General features: G+C 31.8%; 1 protein-coding gene across 1 annotated transcript in view; it reads left to right on the forward strand.

The window, feature by feature from the left end:
* Positions 1–10,000, forward strand: part of Foxp2 (forkhead box P2) — a 437,066-nt gene that overhangs the window by 194,766 nt on the left and 232,300 nt on the right. The window contains exon 3 of the mRNA XM_090333180.1: positions 6,613–6,790. Coding sequence (XP_090189306.1) covers positions 6,623–6,790 — 168 coding nt within the window. The 5' untranslated portion in view covers positions 6,613–6,622. The remainder of the gene's footprint in view (positions 1–6,612; positions 6,791–10,000) is intronic.

The following is a 10,000-nucleotide window of genomic DNA, read 5'->3' on the forward strand; positions in this document are numbered from 1 at the left end:
CCAAGGTCCGCCTATGCTGTAGGTCTTCCAATGGGAAAGCAAGAGGTGGGTCTGATGAAGAGCAGTATTAAAGGGCCATTTAGTGCCCAAAAGATAGCCTGGAAGTAAAAAATATTGAGAGGGCAAGAGGATCTGTGGATGAGCTGTATTATGCTCAGGAAAAACAGCCAGGGATCCCAGGGAGTTGGTGTGGGCGGGAGTTTGAAGATTGAAGTAAAGTAAGCTTGAGGGTTAAGGAAAGATGTGGCAGGAAAGGTGAAGATGCCATCACAAGAGAAGTTCATACCCAGAGCTCTCATTAGCCAGAGGATCACTGAAGGCTACTGCAAGTAGCCCAGCCTTTGGGAATTTGAGTGTAAGGTGACCCATGCATGCAAGCTACAAGCTTACACAACTCAAGCTCTAAGCTTTTTTTTTTTATTTTAAAGAGGGAGGTTTGCCTACTAGGCTGGTCTTTCTATTTCTTTCTAAAGCTAATTATTTCTTCTTGCTTTACCATTTTTTTTCTCTTTTTCCTGTAAAAGTCTGTGAAAATATTCTTGGTCTCAAGAATTGGATTTATTTTTTGTCTTTAAGCAAGTCTAAAAATATGTGCAACACAGTATTATTTGCTTATCTTGTAAACTGTAATCACCATTTTTGTATTGGCAACTAGAGAACACTCTTTTTGAAATATTCTCACATATGTAAGACATTAGGATAGATAGTTCTTATACATTGCACAAAACACTAAACTTTTACATTGTACATCAGTATCAACTCAGTCAGCAGTTGCAAATACAAATAAACATTTCCTAAGCTTCCTTGTTTCCCTATTTTAAAATGTAAATTTAAGTGCTGCCAAGCAATGGCTTAAAATATTTTAAATAATTGAATGCATTAAAGTAGCATTGAAATGTATAGATGTTAAGGGAAGGACAGACCAATTTAGCCTGTACCTTGAGAAGTAAAACTTGGTGTCCATTTTTATATGTTTGAGAAATAGATGTTGAATATAGAAAATATGAGAATGTGTGATACTAAAAGAATGTTTTAGAATACAAAGAATGATTCAAACTTTCATTTCAAAATGTATTTTTAGTTATCATCAGAACTATCTTTACTATCAAATATTTCCCATAACAGAGTAAATAGGAGGTATTAAGTATAGGGGAAGAATTATGAAGTTGCAATAAACATATCTATATTGCTACTATTCTCTCAAATTCATTATTACCCCCTTAAAAAGTAAAATAGCATGAGAAGGAACTTTTAATTTTAATATTTCATAATATTTCCATAAGTTATATATTGTTTATATTCTAAAGGTAGCTTTTTTAACACTAGTAAAATCTAATAAATGAGACACATCAAGTTGCTGATTGATAGTTGAATGTTTTTAATAGAATATTTTTACTTGTTTTACTTTTATATTTAACATATCATTGTCATATTGAAGCAGTATTGTTTGCTGAATGAAGAGAGCTATCATTATTTAGGAAAAAATAAAGTATTAGACAACTTTCCATGTTTCTCCTACTATTATTTTTAGTTGAAAATTTGAATTTTTGTGAGAATATAACCTTAGCATGTGTGCAAAATTGTACTCATTTTGTTCAAACCAGTAAAACGTAGTAAAATAATTTGTAAATATATTGCTTTTTGTTTATTCAACTTCATCTTATAATAAAAATAATCATTAACTACAACAGATATTCATCTCCAATTTATGCTTTAAAGCACATCCTGTTCAAAAATTAAGGATACCCATGTGCTCTTTTCAGTTTTGTTCTTACACATTCAAGTATGTCCTTCATATTTGGCACTTTGATTTATTAGGCAATCTTAGTATTAAAGACTTTTAGCAAAGCAGGCTAGATTTCAAATGCACCATGCATGCCATCCATGATGAATTAATTCCAGTAGAGCACAAAAGTTATCATTATTTAAATGCTACTTTCTTTCATGAGTTTTAATATTACAGTCAAGTGTTTTAAATCAGAATTTAGCTGATATTTTGAGGTAAATTTATGTGATTTGTAGCATAAGTAGGTTTCCTGTGAACCTACATAAAAGTACTTAATGAGCGATTTTATGAATATTTAAGTGATCAAATAGGTTGTATTTAAGAATGTATGGTAACTTTGTAATATGATACATTGCTTTTCTGTACCTGGTACATTTAAAATTCTTCAGATATACATGTATATAAGTATATGTATACACACACATATGTATATATAAATGATTGGCATAAATCAGATAATGGATATATCATGTCTCTTAATTTCACTCTAAATAAGCTTCAGAAAGATGAGCAGTACTTATAAACCTTGTATATGTGTAGTTATATAGTCTTCATTGTTAAAATTACTTTTTCCTTAATTTGATTATTGAATGGTAAATCGTCAGACAGAAAGGAGATTCAATGTAAAGGTGCTAAGCATCCAAGGTGGTTAATCCTGTATATGTGTAGAGAGATAGTCCTAAGTGAGAACATGAAGGGCATGGTTTCTTTCCTACATCCTTGATGTGCATGGCTGACTTGATTGACCACTGACCTACCATAGATAGGTCATACATGCAACTACAGGAGAGAGTAGATAGTGAAGGAGAGGAAAAAAGGAAGGCTAGGAATAGGGATAGGAGGGAAGATGAGGGAGAGGGAAAGAGAAAAGCTAACAGAGGTGACTAGAGGGAAAATATGAGTTGAGTGAGCCAGAAGGACCAATAGTGTCCCTTGTGGTGATTTGGATAACACAATTAACTGTACTTGCCCAGGTCAAATTTTGAACTTTGAAACATCGTACTGAATGCAGAACAGGACCTACGCAGGTTTCTGTTATCACTCCAGCATGACTATCTCACATGGTACAGTTTTATACCAATAGAACCTATAACTCTAATAAGAAAAAAATAAAACCAACAAGTGTAGCGTTCAGTAGTACCCTATCATAAAGTAAGGAGGTCTAATTGAGCTATGTCTTTATATCCTGCTATTTGTACAAATAAAAGACTACATCTTGATGCAAAATAAACACAAAAGCACTGTTGTGACTATAACAGGGAGTCATATACTAATTTATATAATAAGTGGTTGTGCACGCTTTATTCAAGATTATGGCTGCAAGAAATGGCATGAATTGCTGGGTGTGTTTAATGCTGGATTATAGCAATTTGAAACATGTCAAACACATGGCTAATGCCTCATGCCTCACTCATTCTTGCGTAAACCTGCATAGCCACCATCCATTATGCCCTTGGTAACAACACAATTCTGCAAGTAAATATTGTTACACTAAGTAACCTTTCAATTCAAGTTGTTTAGGAAGAGAAAATGCAATCTTGTGCAGTCAGTTCCAGTGTCAGTTTAATGTTTCAAAAGGGAAGTGGTGTAGAGAATAAGTATCTATCTGTACAGTGACTGGATTAAAAAAGCAGTAAGGAAAAGGAAAGAAAGGAAAACTTAATGCAAGAAAGGAAGTAGAACTGTAGCATTCGAGGACAAGATCTGAAGAGTTAATTTCTGATGTGGCTGAATAGTTATGACTGATGAAAGTCTTCAGGGTTTAACTTACACTTCAGACAAACATTGAAATAGTAAGTTCCAAACTCACCTTCCCCTTTAATGATCTGGAATTTATTTTCACTGATTTTTGTAAAATGTTTGTGATAGGATTGAGAAGAATGAATAATTTAGTTCAATAGGTTTGAGATCGCAAGCACATCCACCTCGAAAGAATATGCTGAATTTATAATTATTTAAAATATACTTTTAAAGGTAAACATTGTGATGGAAACATTGCCTCTGGTGGGAAATAACTGTGCAGGTGTTACTTAGAAAAACTTTGTAAATACTAGAAGTCATCTTCATTATCCCTGAAGAAATATCTTTTTTATAGTAAACCCACTTCATTCAAGCTTCCTGATTTATAGGAAATGTATATTATATTCATTTAACAACACAGTATATTTTCCTTTTTTTTGTACTTACATTGAGAGGCACATTTTTGGTAGAGCAAAAGACATTTTTACAGTTACAGTTTTGCTTTACTAATTCTTTGAACTGAACTTAAAATGTAAATCACAATTTCTACTCCAAGGCTTTATAAAGTCAAATATTCCACAAGGGATTGTAAAAAACAAACCAAAACAGCAACCACAAAAAACCATGTAGTTTAGAAGACTACGCAGATCTTTCTTCATGATTGTGACAAAGATTTAAACACATGATTCTCTGCTTGTTGATTATTTCTAATTATTTTTGGACCATGATTATAACACAGTAATTCATACAGAATTTTAAAATTATTCCAGTTGATCATGACATACAAACACATAGGCTAATAGGGTAAATACTGTATCTATTTTCTATATTTGAAATGTAGTTATTGTTTTTATGCTTTGTGTTGCAAGTTTCACCCAGATATAATAAACATTTCAAATAAATTTGAACAATCAAATAAAAACATCTGTACAGACATATATCTCAGATGTTTTGTGTAAAGTAAAATTTAAATGCAATATGTAGAAGTTATGTCTATCTGTTTCTACAATTGAAGAAGATCAAAATTATAATTTTCATACAACTAGTAAAAGCAATCAGGCCCTTTCTCTGAATATTTTAAACATTGTGCATGTAAAATTTATGCCTAATTTGAATACTTATTAGCTGTCTAATCTCAGAAAAGAGTATTAGGTTTGTTTTTTCCTTATAAAATCCATCACTGTGTATCAGTTTTCATTTATATGATTTTTCTTTGTTAATGCTCAATAAGATGTTTAACAAAAACCCTATTTATTCATGAGCTCATTTTCTTTAAAACTTGTTTGCTGTAGTTGTTAAATCACTCACTTTATAAGCATGTTTTTTTGTGGTTGAATTTACTTCATTATTTATTATCGGAGCAGCTTTAAGTTGTAAGTGTAATTTCTATTATACTGACTTTCTTTTCTACCTCAGCCACTGCTGCTAGTATGTCATAAATCAGTATGTCTTTTCATTGACTCTTATGAATTGAAGAAATAATCTAAAAATGTAGGTTTTGATGAAAATTCCTGTGAAAACAATTAGGCTAAAACAATTAATGTTCCTAATTTTTGGTATTAAGAAGTATCTATGAGATATGTGTTTGTGTTTCTCTGTGTAGGGGTGTGTGTGTGTGTGTGTGTGTGTTCCCCCAATACTAGATATCTGCAGAAAGTCATTTCTCTATGACAGGAAGAATATATTAAGCTTTCATTTGCTTTATAATAAACACATTTCTGGGTTTTATATAGAAAAAAAGTCTTCAAATAAGGCTAAGTTTAAGAAAATGGAATCAGGTAGAGAATAATTAGCTTGAGCATTAAGTTTAATGTCTTCTTTACTTGAAGTAAAGTCCACTGTCAAGGTAGCAATCATTCCTATTAAAGTCACAGTCACAACCAGGCTGTTTCTGAAATTCTGTCCGCAAAATTGAAGCAGGGAAGTGCATCCATTACCTTACTGTGTAAGATTCAGATGTCTTTGAGAGCCCAAACTGCTCTTTCTAAACTATACACTCAAGATATACTGTGAAATTCTGGTTTGTAAGAGTACATTGGATTCTTATTTACTGCAAGGATTTCCACAGATCTTGGCAGGACGTCTCATTGCTATCCTGGAAGTACAGTATATTTATGCAGTGAAAATGATAAAACATTTATTACTGTAGAGAAGGTAATATGCATAATTTATGCTGTTTTTAGCACAATCATTAGTGATATTCTTGATAGATTTTATTTCCAGCTTTCATATCTAATACATGCCTGGAAAATTAATTTTATATCTTTCATTTATTTGCCTATGTTAAAATTGAGTTTTAAGTCATCTTCAAGTGAACAGTTTGATTGCTGCTCATGCATAAGCTTAATTACTTCCCAGGAAGGACAGTATTAAATGTTTTAAATGTCAGAAAAATAAATGAATATGAGGTGTTTGATTAAAAAAATAGGCAATATCTGACATGTTTGCAGCAGGAGCTTGTTCTTAAAATGCCTCCAAGGCAAAATTTTATTTAGTCACAAAAAAGAGAGAGAGAAACCCATTATACTATTTATCATTGGTTGATACCATATGATTTGTAACACCCTTACAAAATTTTAATTTTGTATGATTAGCTGTGCATCATTAAACAACAGCCTTGCATAAGATGTGCTGTAAAATTCTGACAGAATCAAGATAGTGAACATTTAAAATAAGGCTGGATAGTCATGCATGTTTTTCAAAGGTAGATAATAGGAAACAGAGAACAGAGTGTGCAATTGTGCCTTCGTTTAAGCTGGTTTTATATGTAGACTTTAAAATGTGGCCGTTCATAAATGCTATTGGCCATGCTATATGCCTGGTGTGTTACTTTGGCTATTAAATGTAAGCACACAAAAATTACTTACAGAGACCCTAATTTCAGTGATTAGTATCTGCATGAATTTGGATTGCAAGCTGAATTTGGACTGCATTTCTTAGAAAATAATTATTCAAGGCTCCCCCGCCCCTCCTTTTTCTCTTTCTTTCTAAAGATGCTGTCTCTGTAATTGGCAGAGAGGGACATCTTGATAATGGAAGTGTGAAGGTGTAACGTGTGTTAATTGATACTTCTTAATCACTTTTAGGTATTAAGTCATGATGCAGGAATCTGCGACAGAGACAATAAGCAACAGTTCAATGAATCAAAATGGAATGAGCACTCTAAGCAGCCAATTAGATGCTGGCAGCCGAGATGGAAGATCAAGTGGTGACACCAGCTCTGAAGTAAGCACAGTAGAGCTGCTGCATCTGCAACAACAGCAGGTAAGTTTTGTTTCCCTCAGTCCTTCTTAAAACATATGTGCCTGCTTTCTTAAATGGAAGAGATGTGTTCATAGCACATTGGGCATGTTGTTTTAAACCTAAGGATGCTGAGAATTTGGGATTCTTTGGAACTTGAAATGGAAAATGAGGGAAAGGATTTATTTTCCTATTAGTTACGTCATACCAGAACCTAGTGCCCTTCAGGTGTCAGGATATTAATTAGGTTCACAAGATGATTTTTTTTGGGGGGAGAAAGGTACTGTTCAAAGCTTTGTAACAAATATTTTACAGCTTTAGTTCACTGTCTAAAATTGTGCTGCAAAACGTATACTTAGTTTTCCACCAGAGGGCCACATTACTTGATACTTGCTTATACAATGAATTTCGTCCAAATCTGAGCTAAGGTGAAAGGAACCACAAGGACTTTCACAACACAGATGCTTGCCTGTGAGAGCTGCAAATATTAGCTATTAATTAGTTGAACTCTGAGGAGAGATGGTGAAATGGGTAAACAGCCTGGCAGTTTATGTTGCTTTTCTTGAAAACTTCATGCGAGAATCATTTGAATGTGAATCTTTCAGGGACAGGAAAGAACAATTTTTGTGTTCTGGTATCCCATAAAATACAATGGTGCTCTCTAAATATAGGAAAATAAACAACTGAAAAAAATAGAATCAGAGTCCTAACAAGGCTACTCTCCTGTTTATGAGACAGATTCTTTTGTCAATGAAAGTTTTTTTTTTGCATTGAAGAATAGATGTGCACTTTTTACTGACTACAATCTGCAAAGACAGTGACAGAGTAGGCAAAGCAGATATTAGGCCAGAAGAGCATACCTGTTTCAAAGGGTTCTCGTTGTTCTTAAACAAAGGCTATTTTTTAAACCTCTGGATAGCATTCAGACTAAACATAAAAAAGTCAATGAAATTAAATCTATCAAAATAACAAATTCTTACTAAAGTGCTTCATATTAAATGATATATCACTCACATTTTAAAGGTAAGATAGAAAGTCAAAATGGACTTGAAAGTTGAGCAAATATCTAAAGAAACTAATAGAATCATTTTAAATAATAGCATCATTTCCAAAGATACATGAATCAAATAATATCTACCTTTGGAAATTGGTTCCAAGAAAGAAATCTATTAAAGTAGCTAGATATAACACTTTGGAGTAGGCATTATCTTAGAATTGAATCATTTTTCACAGACAATAATTATTAAGATGGTAAGTTTAATTTTGTTTGGAAGTATTTTGTATTAATAGGCATAAGAATTAAATTCCATGAAAGGGTCAAGAATTAGCTTAAATTAAATTCATTTTTAAACACTGTATTTTTAGGAGATCTATCAGTCCAGTGCTGAAACATTTTTTTTACTAACTCTGTTATGTAAGTGTGGTAAACATTTATTATAGCAAGATTGAATTTTGCTTGAGAATCCAGTGGACTGCACTGTGAAAATTACAATTGAAAATAAACATCAAAATTGAGTACTAATGGCAAGATTCTGAGGGGAATTATCAAGACTTTCTTTTTGTTCAAATCACTGATTAAACATAAAACAGTAAAATCAGGCTTTATGTTATAGTTCTCATGAGACATTTTATGAATAAGCCTGTAAGATGTGTTTATTCTCTGAGCTTGATGTGTACTTCATTCTACATATTTCATTCATGTAAATTATGAACATGATTAAATATAAAAGTTAAATCCATTGTATTATTTCAGAACTTTAATCATGTAGTAAATGTTGATGGAGTACCTTTGAAAATTGGTTTGACACAATAGGTGAAGTCAGTTTCACAAAGATATTTTAGAGAGTATCCACAGAAAGATATGTAGTATTTTAAGGAGGAAACAAGCAAAAACCCTTTAAAATGTCCCTTCCCATCCTTATTCTAGCTACATTTTCATAGATAAAGCCCTGAGATTATTGACTAGTTTTTGTCCTTCTGTGAGTGTATCTTTTAGAGTGGGCCTTTAAGTTAGCTAAGGGTTAGTATGCCTTTTGTATCGAATGAGTGTGGTTATTGTTTTTAAAGTCAACAAATTTAATATTTTCAGATGACCTAAGAACTATGTAGAAAATATTGAAAATAACAGTTTTTTTTAGTACTTATAAAAAACAAATTTGTAGAAAGTGAAAAACATAATTTTTTAGATTTACCATTGTATGTTGTTCTTTAAATGCAATGTTTCACAACAAATATTAAATCACAAATCATTACTCGCCAAACAAATCCTATTTAGAAATATAATGTGGGAGACAGTGAGTAATATAAAAACTAAAATTTTGTTTGCTGTGTACTAGCAGAGTATTGTTTTGACAATAAAACATATATCTTAATATTTATTGCTTTTACATTTATAGAGGAAATGGATAATTTTACTTAAATAAACCATGTATATTGGAGAAAGGTTTAATATTGTCAAGTACACTGCAACAAATCCATAATGATCAACAAATGTTCAAAAAGTCCTTAATGGATTGGTGGAGTAAATGAGACTAACAAACTGTTACCATTAATTTTCCTACTCACATTTCATTAATAGTGAAATGTTTCTGAATGCTAGAATATGTTTAAAATTTAAAAATTGTAATATAACAGGTATTTTCATTGTAACTTCATCTTTGCTGCTATGTTATGCTCATTTATATTCACTGAAAAAAATAGGTTTAAAAAAAGCCTTTCTCCTAATGAATTACTGTTCTTCATTCTCTTCTAGTCTCCTAAAGTTAGTACTAAATATTAGAATGTATAATATGTGGAGGTAGCATATTTCAAATGTTGTTTCAGATTAACTATGTTGAGAAATAATTCTGCATTAGATGTAGAATTTTATTTTGATATTAGGTTTGCAGAATTAATTGTTTGTGTCACTAAGGTCAAAATAGTTGCTAAAAATTTGATTGCTTTACTGAGTAGATTTGAGCTTGCATTTTGAGTATTCATTAAGTCAGATAATCTTTCTGAATGTTTTATGAGGTTGTAGTGCTTTGAAGGTGTTTCAGGTGATGGTGTTTAAAAACATCTGATCAGTACTTTCTGTCTGTCATTTCCTTTATCACTAGCCATTCCAGAGTCTTTTAGTAATCACATTCTATAACCCACATGTTTTATTTTCATAATGAAATTGACAATAGTGACATTTATTTTTGGAAGTGTAATTATTTGAGAGCTATTAATATACCATTTATGGTAATTTTA

Source organism: Megascapheus bottae, chromosome 5 (genome assembly GCF_031878675.1).
Source record: "Megascapheus bottae isolate mThoBot1 chromosome 5, mThoBot2.hap1, whole genome shotgun sequence".
In the NCBI taxonomy this organism is placed as follows: Eukaryota; Metazoa; Chordata; class Mammalia; order Rodentia; family Geomyidae; genus Megascapheus; species Megascapheus bottae.